This window comes from Cetorhinus maximus, chromosome 3 (genome assembly GCF_964194155.1).
Source record: "Cetorhinus maximus chromosome 3, sCetMax3.hap1.1, whole genome shotgun sequence".
In the NCBI taxonomy this organism is placed as follows: Eukaryota; Metazoa; Chordata; class Chondrichthyes; order Lamniformes; family Cetorhinidae; genus Cetorhinus; species Cetorhinus maximus.
In genome coordinates, this window is record NC_135881.1 from 158,290,666 (window position 1) to 158,309,136 (window position 18,471).

Below are 18,471 nucleotides of genomic sequence, written 5' to 3' on the forward strand. Positions count from 1 at the left end.
CACCACCATCACCATCCCTGGGTATGTCCTGTCCCATTGGCAGGGCAGGCCCAGCAGAGGTGGCAGCACAGTATACAGTCGGGAGGGAGCTGCCCTGGGAGTCCTCAACATTGACTCGGGACCCTATGAAGTCTCATTACATCAGGTCAAGTATGGGCAAGGAAACCTCCTGCTGGTTACCACATACCGCCCCACCCCTCAGCTGATGAATCAGTGCTCTTCCAAGTTGAACACCAGTTGGAGGAAGCACTGAGGATAGCAAAGACGCAAAATGTACTCTGGGTGGGGGACTTCAATGTCCATCACCAAGAGTGGCTCGGTCGCTCTACAACTGACCGAGCCCTAAATTACATAATTGCTAGACTAGGTCTGTGGCAGGTGGTGGGGGAACCAACAAGAGGGAAAAACATACTTGGCCTCATTCTCACCAACCTGTCTGCTGCAGATGCATCTGTCCATGACAGTATCGGTAGGAGTGACCGCTGCACAGTCCTTATGGAGACAAGTCCCGCCTTCACATTGAGGATACCCTCCATCGTGTTATGTGGCACGACCACTGTGCCAAATGGGATAGATTTCGAACAGATCTAGCAACTCACGACTGGGCATTCGTGTAGTGCTGTGGGCCATCAGCAGCAGAAGAATTGTACTCGAATACAATCTGTAACCTCATGGTCCAGCTGATCCCTCACTCTACCATTAGCATCGAGCCAAGAAATCAACCCTGGTTCAATGAAGGGTGCAGGAGGGCATGCCAGGAGCAGCACCAGGCATACCTAAAAATGAGGTGTCAACCTGGTGAAACTACACCACAGGATTACTTGCATGCCAAACAGCATAAGCAGCAATTGATAGACAGAGTTAAGCGATCCTACAACCAACGGATCAAATCTAAGCTCTGCAGTCCTGCCACATCCAGTTGTGAATGGTGGTGGACAATTAAATAACTCACTGGAGGAGGAGGCTCCACAAATATCTCCATCCTCAATGATGGGAGAATCCAGTGCAAAAGACACAGCTGAAGCATTTGCTACAATCTTCAGCCAGAAGTTCTGAGTGGATGATCCATCTCGGCCTCCTCCAGAGGTCCCCAGCATCACAGATGCCAGCCTTCAGCCAATTCGATTCACTCCATGAGATATCAAGAAGCAGCTGAAGGCACTGGACATTGCAAAGGCCCTGACAATATTTCGGCAATAGTCCTGAAGATTTGTGCTCCAGAACTTGCAGTGCCCCTAGCCAAACTGTTCCAGTACAGCTACAACACTGGCATCTACCCGGCTATATGGAAAATTGCCCAGGTATGTCCTGTACACAAAAAGCAAGACAAATCCAAGCTGGCCAATTACTGCCCCATCAGTCTACTCTCCATCATCAGTAAAGTAATGGAAAGGGTCATCCACAGTGCTATCAAGCGGCACTTGCTTAGCAATAACCTGCTCACTGTCGCCTAGTTTGGCTTCCGCCAGGATCACCCAGCTCCTGATTGCATTAAAGTCTCGGTTCAATCACAGACAAAAGAGCTGAACTCCCAAGAGAGGTGAGAATGACTGCTCTTGACATCAAGGACCCCTAGCAAAGCTGGAGTCAATGGGAATCAGAGGGAAAACTCTCTGCTGATTGGAGTCATGCCCAGCACAAGGGAAGATGGTTGTGGTTGTTGGAAGTCAGTCATCTCAGCTCCAGGACATCACTACAGCAGTTCATCAGGACAGCGTTCTAGGTCTAACCATCTTCAGCTGCTTCAACAATGACCTTCCTGCTATCATAAGTTCAGAATTGGGGATGTTCGCTGATGATTGCACCATGTTCAGCACATTCACGATTCCTCAGATACTGATGCAGTCTATGTCCAAATCCAGCAAGACCTGGACAATATCCAGGCTTGGGATGACAAGTGGCAACTAACATTCGCGTCATACCAGTGCCAGGTAATGACCATCTCCAATAAGACAGAATCTAACCATGATGTTCAATGGCATTACCATCACTGAACCCCCACTTTCAAAATCCTGGTGGGGGGGGGGGTTACTGCTGACCAGAAACTGAACTGGACTAGTTATGTAATTACTATGGCTACAAGAGCAGGTCAGAGGCCAGGAATCGTGCAACGAGTAACTCCGCTCCTGACTCCCCAAAGCCTGTCCACCATCTACAAGGCACAAGTTAGGAGTGTGGTGGAATATTCCCCACTCACCTGGATGAGTGCAGCTCCCACAACACTCAAGAAGCTTGATACTGTCCAGGACAAAGCAGCCTGCTTGATTGGCACCACATCCACAAACATTCACTCCCTCCGCCACCGACGCACAGTAGCAGCAGTGTGTACCATCTACAAGATGCACTGCAGGAATTCACCAAGGCTCCTTAGACAGCACCTTCCAAACACACAACCACTACCACCTAGAAGGACAAGATAGATGGGAACACCACCACTTGGAAGTTCCCTTCCAAGTCACTCACCATCCTGACTTGGAAATGTATCGTCGATGCTTCACTGGCGCTGGATCAAAATCCTGGAACTCCCTCCCCTAACATCACAGGGACTACAGCGGTTCAAGAAGGCAGCTCGCCACCACCTTCTCAAGGGCAGCTAGAGACAGGCAATAAATGCTGGCCCAGCCAGTGTAGCCCACATCCCGTGAATGAATAGAAAAATAGGATGGATGTGCAAGAGCCAGAGAAAGAAATCGCAAGATTAAAAAAAAGGACAGGGGAAAAGGGAAAGAGAGTAAAGGAACAAAGCAACAATTTCAAATTGAGAAATTAAAAGCTACAAAGAAACAAATAGAAGCTAAAAACAACAGGACAGATCAAGTGAAAAAAAAACTATCATTTTCCCATCCCTTCCAAAAGTATGAATTGCAAATTCTAGGAATGTTTATTCGCTCGTTTCTGAAAAAAAAACGAAACGAAAGGAACAAGATAAAAAAAGCAAATAAGCTGTTTACAAAATGAGTTTGGTTCTGACACAGAAGCCTCAAATATCATACTTAAACTTCAAATATAACGCTTAAGTTATGGAAGGTTGAGCACCAATGTGAACATACTGTTATAAATTTCACTGATGAGATCCTCTTTTTGCACATGATGGTACCATTGATGGAGGCCGTCTTCAGAGCGTAAATGTCCAACTGGTTATTTGAAACCACAATATAATTGTTTCCGCTTGGGGACCACTGGACAATTTGAGCATCTAAGATACCAAAGTAAAATGAAATCCATGAACCTACTGATATTTGTAACAGAAATAAATGCTACCAAAAATGCTTCAAGATATGTCAATATTTATGCCAGCGAAAAATATTTGCCATGATTGCACTTGTGTACATAATCATAACTTCAGGCAGAGGAATATGGAGGGTCGGATGGTGTAGTGTGCAAATACATCATTTCAGCCCTGAAGTGTTGGCTCGAAATGTTTCAGATTGATGGGATGGAAGTTTCTTGTTTTCCGTTCAGTCTGCATATGTGTCTCTGTTCCCTCCATCGTGTTTTCTCTGTTCAATCTATGTTGGTGTATATGTCTCTTATCCAGTCCAGCTATGTGGCTTCCTCCATCTTTGATTTGTCTCTCTCTCTCACTCTCTCTGCCATCTGAGTATCTTCTCTTCTGTTTGGCTAAGCATCTCTTTATGATGTGTGTCTGCCTGTCTTTTTGTTTGGTTTGTCTAAGTATCTCTCACTCCTCCTCTCCACTCTCCTATTATCATAGCAATTCAGTGATACAAAAGGTCAAACATTTGATTTCTGGTCTACACTGAGCATGCTAATGTCAGGTGGGGAACATTAGGCACACTATTATTAACCTGGGCTTCAGAGAAACGGGAACAGTAAGAGTTCCTGATCCTCAGTGTTGCCCAGTGAGAACTGCTGGAAAGGATGTGTCACATAAAAATAATGATGCCACACTTCTTAGACAAACCGAAGTAAGAGCGAGCGAGAGAGAACGAAAGGGAGCGAGGGAGACGGAGGTGGGCAGAGGGAGCGAGGGAGACGGAGGTGGGCAGAGGGAGCAAGGGAGATGGAGGTGGGCAGAGGGAGCGACGCACGCGAAGAATGATATGAAGAATGACCATTTCAGGATACTGAAGGATTGTTGTTATCTTTTAAACTGTACCTTACCTTCAGAGGAGCCAAAGGGGGATCAAAGGAGACAAAACTGCAACAGAAAATGTCTCTTTGCCTATACTCAGCATAAAGGATTCTCTATGAAATATGTAAGGGCAATCTCATCCTAGATCTGTCTGCCCTAAATTGTAATGTGGCATTTTTAGCAGTCTTACCGAAAGAGATCAGGAGGAAAAATTATAGGAAGGATGTGATTGTACTGGAGGGGGTGCAGAGGAGATTCACCAGGATGTTGCCTGGGATGAAACATTTAAGTTATGAAGAGAGGTTGGATAGACTTGGGTTGTTTCCATTGGAGCAGAGAAGAGTGAGGGGTGACCTGATCGAGGTGTACAAGATTATGAGGAGCATGGACAGGGTGGAGAGGGAGCAGCTGTTCCCCTTAGTTGAAGGGTCAGTCACGAGGGGACATAAGTTCAAGGTGAGGGGCAGGAGGTTTAGGGGGGGATGTGAGGAAAGACTTTTTTACCCAGAGGGTGGTGACGGTCTGGAATGCAGTGCCTGGGAGGGTGGTGGAGGCAGGTTGCCTCACACCCTTTAACAGAAGTACCTGGATGAGCACTTGGCACATCATAACATTCAAGGCTATGGGCCAAGTGCTGGTAAATGGGATTAGGTGGGTAGGTCAGGTGTTTCTCACATGTTGGTCCAGACTCGATGCACTGTGTGATTCTGTGAATTGGTTTGGGTAATGCTACTTGAAGTGTTTCTACACAAACTACATCAATTGCACGGGGGCCGACAGCGTCAGCAGGTCTACCTATCTCTGACCTTCTATCTTGCTCCACCCCCTCTTGAACAGTATAAAATCCATCACATTTCTACTTCTGTTTAGATCTGAAGACTCATACGGACTCGAAACATCAACGTTGTTTCTCTCTCCACAGGGGCTGCCAGACCTGCTGAGCTTTTCCAGCATTTTGTTTTTATTTCAGATGTCCAACATCTGCAGTTTTTTTTGCTTTCATCAGCGCCAGCAGGTGCTACTCGTGCAGCCTGCGAGACAGTCTTCAATATAAATATCAATTAGAAAACCCATGAGGACTGCGCAGGCAGCGAACAAACTCCACTCTCTCCCAATAAGTATGGCTGATATGGGAAATGTTAGCCTTTCACACTGGTACAATGGTGCTCCTTCACTATTAATAAGACCCCACCCATAGACCCTCTGTCCATGGTAATCAATTAATATAGGTTATTTTACATACAAGACGACAACAGAGTTGAGGAAAAGGCTTCAAAAGCTGCCACCACAGGATCACCTATTGACAAGAGCCAATAACTATGTTATGAAGGTGACATAACAGAATTGAATGGGAATTGTTAGCATAGCCATTTACACAAACAAATATTGAAACAAAATGCAACCAACTATTGTGACAACAGGAAGTAATGCTTGCAGACAGGAAGTGCAGACAAGATATAAAAGCAAAACAAAAATCAAGTTCAGACAGACCACTAAGCACTTTATTGGGCAGAAGTTTAAATGTTCTATGCTTGTATCACAGCTTGAACTGTACAACATTGGACATAAAACATAAGCATGCATTCCATCTCATTCCAAGTTCCTTCATCTTTATGACCATAAAAATATTTAAATAAATTGCAGACTAAACTTACTCTGCTTTATATTTTTGATGAATGCAGGTTTTCCATCAATTAGATTCCATGTTCTGTTGAAATAAAAGAACAATTTAGATAGATTACATTTGCATTGCTAGATATACTTAATTTCTTGTCAAACAGCTATGCAGTGTGGGCTAAGCTTTAACACAAATGTATAGTTATCATGTATCTTGTCAGTAAATGTATAGAACTTGTAGTACTACATTGTGTGAGTGACCAGGCAGTGTCAGATTACACCTTGGCTGCTCCAACGCCAACCAAAACATCCGCAGCTGAAAAGTATTGCATTCATGTTTTTTTCAAAACAGACACAAGGTGACAATGTTAATTCTAAGGACTAATGCTTCAAAAGTTTGTCAAAGAAATTACAGAGTACAGTAACAGTAGAAACCCATACCTGAGGTCACATGCAGTCTAAAACGGAAACAGCATTCACCATTTCTAAAAGCCTACCATGGGAAGAAAATATTTCCCAGTCCACTCACCCAGCCCACACCATCAAGTCCCCGCATTTTTATGCAATCAACTGCAGCTTAGTAATAGGTTCTTGACAACATAACTTCTGAGGACCTTAATAGGTTGTGTTGACTCTCAGAGGGGAAACCCCCAAACAACCAAGGTGAAACTGTGGGGAATTGTAAGAAAACTGTACACTATTACTTTGTTAAGCAGTACATTAAGCTGTTCATGAAAAAGAGCAGAGGCCACAATATTCCCTCCAAAAGGAATGGAAACGCAGAATGCAATTCTTGAGAAAGCAGCGACAATATTGTTACAGAATGAAAATTTAATTCAGTCACTGTAAACCAGTACCTCTGGTAACAGCTTACATTGTATCGTTCATTTAAGACAGTGAAATGGCAAGCTACTTTACCCTACAAGGGAAGGGGTGATTAGTATTTGTGCATTGTATCAGAAAAAAAGTCTGAAGTGATGCATGGCCTACATAACAAAACATGGCTGTTTTTGCTGAAGACAATATAGCACCAAATGCATTGCGACTCTGTGCTTTATCAGCCCGTTAGTGAATCGTAATAATTTCCATTCTACGATGGATCCATTATCTGGTCCATCAGATACAACAGCGCGGTAGTTTAAACCGCCATGTCATTTCCAGCGACAATTGTTTCACAAAATAACAGGTAAATTAACAATTAAATATAAAAAAGGATGGGATTTGTAACCCATGTACAGCCTAGAATTACAAACTGGCCTGGCTCAGGTCTGAGCCAGTTCAGTGTTCCACAGTTTGTGAGCAGTTCAAAGACAATAAACCTCAAGTACTCATTTAGAAAAAGGGAATAGTGGTTAATGGATGTTTTTCAAGCTGGAGGAAGATTTATATCGAAGGTAGCTGAAGGCTGGTGACTCCATGCTCCGTTGGGGCAAAGGTATCCCTTTGGAGCAGTAGTGTTCCACTCGGCACAGCCAAAGAGCTGAAGCTGTGCTTGTGAGTTGGTGCTTTCGGGGCGAAGACATCAAAGCGGCACACTGCTGCAGACATGATGGGACAAGTGGCCTTCTATGCTGCAACAATTGTGATTAGCCAAATCAGCCCGCATACTAAAACACTTATGTAAGTATCATAGCCATTATGTAGGTTTAAGGGCAAATTGTGCACCATCACATTTCCACTATAAAACCTTGGTACAGAGAATGCATTTTAGGAAGTCTTACAATGCGCAGCCCATAACCATTACAAGAAGTAAGCTCTGCATGTGCAATATCCCAATATGCAAGACATGCAGACAAAAGTTCATATTGGGAATGCAGAACCAGAAAATTACCCCCTTGGTAGAACACCATCATAGCAAATTGTTTATAATGAACTTCAGATCTGCTGATACAGAAAGAGGAATCTCACTATAATGTCCCAGAACTTAACTATCAGCATTTAAATTACTTTTAAAACAACTACATTTTCTTCCTGAAGATAGAGAAAAATTATTACAGGGTTTTGGTTACATTGCATGTGCATCATTGCGGAGAATTTGCCATTTGTGTGCCTGTAATCAAACCTGCTTTATCTTTGATGTATCCACATACCTTAATGTTTTGTCTGTTCCTACTGATAAGGCCAGCTTTCCAGATGGATGTACTGAGAGTGATGACACATGGCCTCTGTTTAAACAAAGCAACCAATTTAACATTGCATAATCCCCTCAAGCCATTTCATTTTTATACCTACTAATATCCTTAACCAACAGCTCAATCACCAGCTTAAACATCCACTGCCTCCACCACAAGCTCACTATGGATGTAATGTGTACTACCTGCTGGATGCACCGCAGCAACTCCCAATGTTGTTTTGACAGAATCTCTCAACCCCATGATCTCCACCTTCTAGATAAGGGCAGCAATTGCATGGGACGTCATCACCATTAAGTCACCAGCCATCCTGACTTGGGCATATATCGCCATTACTTCATTGTTAAAAGGTCAAAATTATGGAACTTCTTACCGAATAGCATCATAGGAGTACCTCCACCACATGAGCTGCAGTGATTCAAGACAGTGACTCTCCTCCAGCTTCTCAAGAACAGTTAAGGATGAATACTAAAGCTGGCCTTACTAGTTACAGTTGTACCCGAGAATTAACAAAGGAAACAAAGAAGGTGTCCTAAAAGTGCGTGGTTATGGATTAACAATCTGCAGAAATGTACTGTAATGGTTTTAGGCCTCATCAGAACCGAATATATAACTTTATGCACACAATATCTGGCAATGTACCTTTGTCCAGTGGTCAAACAGAACATCTTTGTTACTCTAAATACCTCACTGAATTGATAGGAGCTTTGTGTCTCTTCGCTTTTGGACAGCAGAAGAATTAATACATCCTATGATTTCCAAATTTTCCAGAAAGCAGGTTTGTGAAAAGCAAAAAAATTAGGAATAGAAAGTCAATACAGCAGATCTTCTTTGATTGAAGAAATTTTAACTGACACTTTTGCCAATGCAAAAATAATAAAAAAGTGACCATCTACCAACTATCTTATAATAAATCTGGACCAGCACCCATAATGAGCATATACACAATATTTAGACTATCTTCAGGCGTTTTCAGGAATTCATCTCTATCTCAATGCAACCAGAAGGTATTTTTCACAACTGCTCAAACCTATTAAACTGAGGTACTACCTTCTGAATCATATTCAGATGCTACATGCAAATCCATTTGCAAATAGGAACATGGGAATTGGAACAGGGTATTCAGCCTGTCGAACTTGTTCCACCGCCATTTAATGAGTTCATGACTGATCTGCATCCTATTTCCAACGTCTACTTTTCCTCTACCTCCACTATCCTGATGTCCTCGGCTAGCAAAAATTCATAAGTAGTACGAAGTCCAGCTCGATGGGAGTACTGCTTGAACAGAATATGTAACTCAGCAAATTTGTTCAATGAGGAAAATTTGCCACAATGAGGGAAGAGGTGCTATTCTGATCTTATACAAAAAAAAGGAGTGGTCTGAGTGAAGGAACAGGAGACAAGAAGAACTGGGAGCTAAAGTCTAGAGGAATTAATTAGGTGAGCAGGGAGACATATATCTATATTGCAGAGTGACCGACCTGCGAAGAGACACAAAGCTCCTATCAATTCAGTGAGGTATTTAGAGCAACAAAGATGTTCTGGACAAAGGTATATTGCCAGATATTGTGTGCATAAAGTTATATGTTCGGCTCTGATGAGGCTGCAACTGTGGCAGATCTGGTTGGAGACTGAGCGCAGCAACGAATGAGATAAAGCCAGGGAGAGAGCCACCAGCGAAATGAAATTTCTTGACAACAAAGGCAACATGTGTAAAACAGCTATAGTGACATTCCAACCAGGGTAAGAGCCAATTGGTGAATAGCCAGTAAGTGTATCTAATTAGTAGTCTAGAAAGTGAAGGTATGGTAGGACAGGGCACCTCAGCCTTATGAAATGTACATTCTGTGCCAAGTGGGAAATCCTGGACGCTTCTCATGGCACGGATGGCCATGCACAGGAAGTGTCACCAACTTGTGCAGCTCGAGCTCTGAGCTTTGGAGCTTGAGTAGTGGCTGGAGTCATGACAAGGTATCTGCAAAGCTGAGATAAGAGTGCTGAATACTGAACAGTGTCATGATTTCTCTGGGGAGTACAGGTAGAGCTAAGTGCTCATTGAGGGGTGGGGGGTGGTGCAGGGTGGAAGTCCTTCCACCACGGTCCAGTGGAGAAGCAATTGTGGTGGGGAACTAAATAGGAAGCAGAACATATGGGTGCTTACGCAACTGCAGATGCAACTCCGGAACAGTATTGACCCTTGTGTCAGGGTCAAGGTCGTCACTGAGCAGCTGCAGAGCACTCGGAGGGAGGTCGGGAGTACAGTTAGAGTCATGGTCCATATCAGCACCAATGACAAAGGCAGAAAGAGGGATGAGGTCTTGAAGGTGGAATGCAGGGAAATAGGCAATAAATTTAAAAGTAGAATCTCAAAGGCAGAAATCTACATTGTGTCATGTGCTACTGATCACAGAAATAGGAAGAGATAGATGATGAATACGTGGTTGGAAAGATGGTGCAGGAGGGAGAGTTTTAGATTCCTGACTGAGGCTTTGGGACTGCTTTTGCACAAGTTTGATGGGTTGCACCATGACAGGCCAGGACCAACATACTCGTAGGAGGTTTTCTTAGTGTGGTTAAGGAGTTTTTAAAACTAGCTTGACAGAACAAAAAAGGGGCAGGCACAATACTGGGAATGTACTATAAACCCCTTAAACAGCCAGAGGGAGAAAGAAGAGAAAATACAACCGGACAGCAATAATCGGGGAATTTCAGCTATCCTAATATTAACTGGGATAGAATTTGTGTGAAAGGCACCAGAATTCTTAAAATGCATCAGGGGAACTTTTTTTGCCAGAATGTAGCAAGCAAGGGGGCGGTTCTGGACTTAGTTTAAGGGAATTGGGATAGACACAGTGTTAAGGGCTTGGATGGAGTGGATTTCTTGAAATGTGTACAGGAGAACTTTTTACATCAATATGTAGAGGGTCCAACAAGCAGTGCTGGATCTAATTCTGGGGAATGAAGCCGGACAGGTGGCTGAGGTGGTGAGAATTTTAGTGATAGTGGTCACAACATGGTACAATTTAAGCTTGTTACGGACAAAGAAATAGACAAGTTGCAAAAAAATGTTTTGGATTGGGGGAGAGCGGATTTTAGTAAAATAAGGCAGGATCTGGCTAAGGTAGACTGGGAACAGCTACTTGTGGAGAAATCTACAGACGAGCAGTGGGGGGCGTTCAAAAAGGAAATGGGGAGGGTACAGGCTCAACATGTTCCCTCCAGCGTGATAGGAAGGATCAACAAGCCCAGAGAACCATAGATGACCAGAGATATTCAGGATACGATGAGAAGGAAAAGAGAGGCTTTTAGCAGATACAAGGGAAGCAAATCAGCTGAGGCATTAGTGGAGCACAGAAAGTGCAGGGTGGAGCTTAAGAAAGTAATTAGGAGAGCAACTAGGGGATATGGGAAAGTAAGTATATCATTGGGAAGAGGGTAACCAGGGAAAGAGTAGGGCCCATAAGGGACCAAGGGGGCAATCTATGGGTGGAGCCAGAGGACATCGGTGGAGTGTTGAACGAATACTTCACATCCGTCTTCACCTAAGAGAATGAGGAAGAAGGTTTGGAACTCGGAGAGAGAGACTGCGAGGTTCTTGAGCAAATTGAAAAAGGGAGTGACAAGGTATTGGGGGTGTTGGCAGGCTTAAAAGTGGACAAATCTCCAGGTACGGATGATTTGTGTCCCAGACCGCTGAGGGAAGTAAGGGAGGAGATCGCACGGGCTCTGACCCAAATGTTTAATTCCTCTCTGGCCACGGGGGAGGTGCCAGAGGACCGGAGAACAGCTAATGTGGTTCCGCTATTTAAGAAAGGTTGTAGAGATAAGCCAGGGAACTACGGGCCAGTGAGTCTCACGTCAGTGGTAGGAAAACTATTGGAGAAAATTCTGAAGGAGAGAATCTATCTCCACTTGGAGAGGCAAGGTTTGATCAGGGATAGTCAGCATGGCTTTGTCAAAGGGAGGTCATGCCTAACAAATTTGATTGAACTTTTTTGAGATGACCAGGTGTGTAGATGAGGGTAGTGCAGTTGATGTAGTTTACATGGATTTCAGCAAAGCCTTTGACAAGGTCCCACATGGGAGGCTTATAAAGGCGGCAAATGCACATGGGATACAGAGTAATTTGATAAGATGGATTCAAAATTGACTTAGTCGAGGGAGACAGAGGGTGATGACAGAAGGATGCTTTAGTGACTGGAAGCCAGTGTCCAGTGGTGTACCACAGGGATCTATGCTGGGTCCCCTATGATTCGTCATTTATATAAATGACATAGATGACTATGTGGGGGGTAGGACTAGTAAGCTTGTGGACGACACAAAGATTGGCTGGGTGGTTAACAGTGTTGAGTGTCTTGGGCTACAGGAAGGTATAGACGGGATGGTCAAATGGGCAGATAAGTGGCAGATGGAATTTAATCCTGAAAAGTGAGAGGTGATACACTTTGGAAGCAGTAATTTGACAAGGAAGTATTCAATGAACGGCATGACACTAGGAAGTTCTGAGGAACAAAGGGACCTTGGCGTGTGTGTCCATAGTTCTCTGAAGGCGGAGGGGCATGTTACTGGGGTGGTGAAAAAGGCACATGGGACACTTACCTTTATCAATCGAGGCATAGATTACAAAAGTCGGGAGATAATGTTGGAGTTGTATAGAACCTTGGTGATGCCACAGCTGGAGTACTGTGTGCAGTTCTGGTCACCACATTATAGGAAGGATGTGATTGCACTGGAGGAGATTCACCAGGATGTTGCCTGGGTGAAACATTTAAGTTATGAAGAGAGGTTGGATAGACTTGGGTTGTTTTCGTTGGAGCAGAGAAGACCGAGGGGCGACCTGATCGAGGTGTACAAGATTATGAGGAGCATGGACAGGGTGGATAGGGAGCAGCTGTTCCCCTTAGTTGAAGGGTCAGTCACACGAGGGGACATAAGTTCAAGGTGAGAGGCAGGAAGTTTAGGGGGGGATGTGAGGAAAATCTTTTTTACCCAGAGGGTGGTGACGGTCTGGAATACACTGCCTGGGAGGGTGGTGGAGGCGGGTTGCCTCACATCCTTTAAAAAGTACCTGGATGAGCATTTGGCACGTCAAAACATTGAAGGCTATGGGCCAAGTGCTGATAAATGGGATTAGGTAGGTAGGTCAGGTGTTTCTCACGTGTTGGTGCAGACCCAAAGAAGGGCCTCTTCTGCACTGTGAGATTCTGTGAATGAAGCTGGGCTAGTGGAAGGGGTATCAGTTGGCGAGCACTTATGTGGAAGTGATCATAGCTCAGTTATATTATGGGTAGTTATGGAAAAACACAATGATAGACCAGGAACAAAAGTTCTCAATTAGGAACGGCTAATTTCATTAAGATTACAAAGGGAATTAGGTAAGCAAAAGTGGGGAGGGTGAAGGCATGAAAAAATATTGACAAGTAAATCATGTAAACCCAAAGATCTTTTAAAATCTTGTTCGAGGTGAAGAGTCCATGTTCATCATTTGGGGTGTTTGGTAAGGTTCCAGTAGGCACATAGGTGACTGATAAATCCGAGTCATACCTGGAAGGTTCTGCTACAAATAGGATAGGATACTGCAGGTGGTGGAGTTCTGAGTGAGTTGCTGGCTAGGGATTTCCTCTCCTTGCACTTTCTCTCTGCCTCAGATGTGCACTTGCCTTCGAAAGAGGCTGCACTGTTTTTTTATTTGGTTGCACCAGATGCAGTATCAAAAAACAAAGAAAAGTACAGCACAGGAACAGGCCCTTCGGCCCTCCAAGCCTGCGCCGATCATATCCTGGATGAGCTTCTCCCAGGACTCAAAGTCGATATCAAAACTCAGAAGTGAAGCCTTCAGGTTTTCTTTGAAGTGCTTCCTTTGACCGCCATGAGAGGCGCCCTAGACTCAGTCTCTCAACAGAAGATTCACTTTGGTAATTGAGTGCCAGGCATTCTGGCTACATGACTAATCCAATTCAGTTGTAGCTGCTTCAGTATGGTGTGGGTGGCTGACATGCCAGCTTGGGTGAGCACCTCAGGTTTGGTATTTTGTCCTGCCATCTGCTCTTCAGGAGCTTCCAAAGGCAGCTGAAGTGGTTGAGCTTCTTGGCATGACACTGGTACACTCCAGGTCTCGCATGCATAGAGTAGAGTAGGCAGGACTATTTTAGTTTGGTAGACAGACTTACTCCTCTTTGTTCCCAGACTGATGTTCAAAGTCTGCCAAAGGCTCCACTTGTTTTGGCAATTCTCGAACGTGCCTCACTGTTAATATAGGCAGCTCGAGAGAGTGTGCAGCTGAAATAAAAGTGAACCTATCCACTTGCTGGCAGGTTCTGCTCATGGACTGAAACCTTGGGCTCAAGATAGGAATAAAAACAAAAAATGCTGTAAAAACTCAGCAGGTCTGCCAGCATCTGTACCATAGAACCACAGAAAAGTTACAGCACAGGAGGAGGCCATTCGGCCCATCTTGTCCATGAGGACACCCAGGTGCCCTTTCTAATCCCACCTTCCTGCACCCGGCCCACAGCACTGCAGCTTACAGCACTTAAGGTGCAGATCCAGGTACTTTTTAAAAGAGTTTAGAGTTTCTGCCTCTACCACCAACTTGGGCAGCGAATTCCTGACACCCACTACCCTCTGCGTAAAAAAGTTCTTCCTCATGTCCCCCCTACACCTTCTGCCACTTATCTTGAATCTATGACCCCTGGTTCTAGAATCCTCCACCAAGGGAACCAATTTTATCCTGTCCACTCTATCTATTCCCCTCATAATTTTGTACACCTCAGTCAAATCACCTCTCAGCCTTCTTTGTTCTAAGGAAAATAACCCCAACCTATCCAATCTCTCCTTGTAGCTACACTTTTCTAACCCTGGCAACATTCTTGTAACCTCCTCTGCACTCTCTCCAGAGCTATTACGTCCTTCCTGTAATGAGGTGACCAGAACTGCACACAATACTCCAGTTGTGGCCTCACCAGTGTTTTATACAATTCCAACATTATATCTTTACTTTTATATTCTATACCTCTGCCAATGAAGGAGAGCATTCCATATGCCTTCTTTACAACCTTGTCTACTTGAACTGCTGCCTTCAGGGACCTGTGTACTTGTACGCCAAGATCTCTCACTTCATCTACCCCTCTTAGTATATTCCCATTTATTGTTTAATCCCTGTAACTGTTTGACCTTCCTAAATGTATGACCTCACACTTCTCTATGTTAAAATCCATCTGCCACTTTACTGCCCATTCCACCAACCCATCTATATTGTTTTGGAGATTATGGCTATCCTCTACACTATCCACTACTCGGCCAATCTTTGTGTCACCTGCAAATTTCCCAATCGTGCCCCCCCACGTTCACATCCAAATCGTTAATATATAACACAAACAGCAAGGGTCCCAACACTGAGCACCGTGGAACACCACTTGAGACAACTTTCCATTCGTAAGGGCATCCATCGATCATTACCCTTTGTTTCCTGTTACAAAGCCAGCCTCTTATCCAGTTTGCCACATTACCCTGAATCCCATGGGCTTTTACTTTTCTGACCAATCTGCCATGTGGGACCTTGTCAAATGCCTTGCTAAAATCCATGTACACAACATCCACTCCACTGCCTTCATCAACCCTTCTTGTCACTTCCTCAAAGAATTCAATCAAATTTATGAGGCAAGACCTTCCTTTAACAAATCCATGCTGACCATCCCTGACTAGTCCATGCCTTTCCACATGACAGTTAATTCTATCTCTCAGGATTGATTCTACTAATTTGCTCACCACCGATGTAAGACTAACTGGCCTATAATTGTTTGGCATTTCCTTTGATCCCTTTTTAAACAATGGAACTACGTTTGCATTTCTCCAGTCCTCTGGTATCTCCCCTATATCTAGTGAAGATTGGAAAATCATCCTCAGAGCATCTGCTATCTCCTCCCTGACTTCCTTCAGCAGCCTCGGAAACAATCCATCTGGTCCTGGTGACCTATCAACTTTCAAGGATTTCAACCCTTCGAGTACTTCCTCTCTCTTTATGACTATCCCGTCCAATATCTCGTAGTGTTCCTCCTGGACTACTATATGTACATCCTCCCTTTCCTTTGTCAACATGGAGACAAAATATTCATTCAAAACCCTTCCCACAGCCTCTGCATCTACACGCAAGTTTCCATCTTCATCTCTGATAAGTCCCACTTTTTCCTTAACTAACCTTATAGCATTAATGTATTGGTAAAATATCTTTGGATTATCTTTAACTTTACTTGCTAATCTTTTCTCATGCCCTCTCTTTGATTTCCTTTTTTACTCCGTCCCTGCACTTCCTATATTAGTCTAGGCTATCTGCAGTGCTTAGTTCTTTGTGCCTATCGTACACTTTCTTTTTCTGTTTGATCTTCCCCTGTATTCCTCTAGAATAGGGGGGGGTCTAGATTTGGCAGTATCACTCTTATTTTTGTAGGGGACATGTCTACTGTGTACAATTAGGATCTCGCTTTTTAGCGCTTCCCACTAGTTTTCCACTGTTTATCCTCCAGCAGTGCTGTCCAGTCCACCTCAGCCAAGTCCCTTCTCATTTCTGCAAAATTTGCCTTCCCCCAGTTCAAGACTTTCACTCCTGCGTTATCTCTGTCCTTTTCCATGGTAATGCTAAATCTAACTGACTTGTGATCACTATCGCCGATATAGTCGCCAAATGTCACTTCACCCACTTACTCTTCTTTGTTCCCCAAGACTAGGTCTAGAATTGCATCTCCTCTCACTAGGTTTGTCAATAATTGGTTGAAAAAATTTCCTTGACACTGCATGAATTTTTCTCCCTCAGTGCCCCTTATATTATTTGAACCCCAGTTGATATTAGGATAGTTGAAGTCTCCTGCTATTATTGCCCTCTTGTTCTTACAAGCAGAAATTTGCCTACATATTTGTTCTTCTATCTTCCTTTCACTATTTGGGGGTCTGTAGTGTACTCCCAGTAGTGTGACTGCCCCTTTTTTATTTCTAAACTCAATCCATAAAGCCTCTTTTGTTGACCCATTTAGTATATCATCCCTTCTCACAACTGGAATTGATTCTTTAACCATTAGTGCTACCCCCCCTATCCTTTTTTATCTCCTACTCTATTATGTCTGAAAACTCTATAACCAGGGATATTTAGCTGCCAGTTTTGTCCCTGCTTTAGCTAGGTCTCTGTTATAGCAATGACATCCTGCTGCCATGTGTCTACTTGTGCCTGTAACTCATCTACCTTGTTTGTAATACTCCTTGCATTGAAGTATAAACAGTTTAACCTCATCAATTTCCCTTGTTGGACACTTTTTAAGCTTTGCTTCTCCAGTAATTCCATGTCTATCACAACGTCCCTAGCTAATATTCTACCTCCATTTTTCTGATCTGAATCTGACCTATGTGATCCTACCCCTGGGATCCCATCCCCCTGCCACACTAGTTTAAATACTCCCCAACAGAACTAGCAAAAAACTAGTAAGGACACTGGTCTCAGCTCTGCCTGGGTGCAGCCTGTCTGGTTGTACAGGTCCCACCTTCCCCAGAACCGGTCCCAATGCCTCAGGAATCTGAATCCCTCCCAGCTACACCATCTCTCCAGCCACGTGCTCATTTGGTCTATCCTCTTATTTCTGCTCTTGCTAGCACGTGGAACTGAGATTACTACATTTGAGGTCCTGCATTTTAGAGAGAGAAACTGAGTTAAAGTTTCAAATCCAATATGACTCATCTTTGGAACTGGAGAGAGGTAGAAATGAGATGGGTTTTTATGATGTTGAGAAAGTGGGGGAGGCGAGGTGCAGGTAGAGCAAAATAGAAGGTCAGGGCTAGGTTGGAGGGCAGGGTAGATGAAATGACAAAGATGTCATGCAGCACAAGAGAAAGGGAGTGGGCTCGAGATAGGGCTTTCCAGGAGCAAGCTGGTACATTCCAGTTTTCTTTGTTTTTTTATTAATTCACGGGATGTGGGCTTCGCTGGCTGGGCCAGCATTTATTGCCCATCCCTGGCTGCTCTCAAGAAGGTGGTGGTGAGCTGCCTTCTTGGCTGCAATCCATGTGAAGTAGGGAAGTGCTGTTAGGAAGGGAGTTCCAGGATTTTGACCCAGGAACAGTGAAGGAACGGCAAATTTATTTCCAAGTCAGGATGGTGAGTGCCTTGGGAGGGGAACTTCCAGGTGGTGGTGTTCCCATCTATCTGCTGCCCTTGCCCTTCTAGATGGTCGTGGTCGTGGGTTGGAAGGTGCTGTCGAAGGAGTCTTGGTGAATTCCTGCAGTGCATCTTGTAGATGGCACATACTGCTGCTACTGTGCATTGGTGGTGGATGGAGTGAATGTTTGTGGATGTGGTGCCAATCAAGTGGGCTGCTTTGTCCTGGATGGTGTCAAGCTTCTTGAATGGTGTGGGAGCTGCACAATTGCTGTGCTGATCATAAGACCTAAGTTGTCACATGCATTGGAGAACAAGTCCATGTCACATTGCATATCCAGCTCTGAACCAGCAGCTAGCGCGCAGTCATTGGCAAACAGGAAATAGAAAAGCATGTCCTTGGGAGACCTCGGTATTTGCATGGCGTCATCTCAGATTGAACAGCTTCACATGTGATCTGTGATTTAAATGCCAGAGTCACCATCGTG

General features: G+C 44.2%; 1 protein-coding gene across 5 annotated transcripts in view; it reads right to left on the bottom strand.

Moving 5' to 3' along the window:
• pak1ip1 (PAK1 interacting protein 1) overlaps positions 1–18,471 on the bottom strand; it is a 94,543-nt gene that overhangs the window by 33,707 nt on the left and 42,365 nt on the right. For 4 of the 5 annotated variants that reach the window (XM_078539163.1, XM_078539164.1, XM_078539160.1 and 1 more), the window contains exons 4-6: positions 7,804–7,878; positions 5,752–5,804; positions 3,051–3,196 (exon numbers count right to left, since the gene is read on the bottom strand). In XM_078539163.1, the coding sequence (XP_078395289.1) occupies positions 3,051–3,196; positions 5,752–5,804; positions 7,804–7,878 (274 nt within the window). The remainder of the gene's footprint in view (positions 1–3,050; positions 3,197–5,751; positions 5,805–7,803; positions 7,879–18,471) is intronic. The other variant, XM_078539161.1, reaches the window with a different exon arrangement.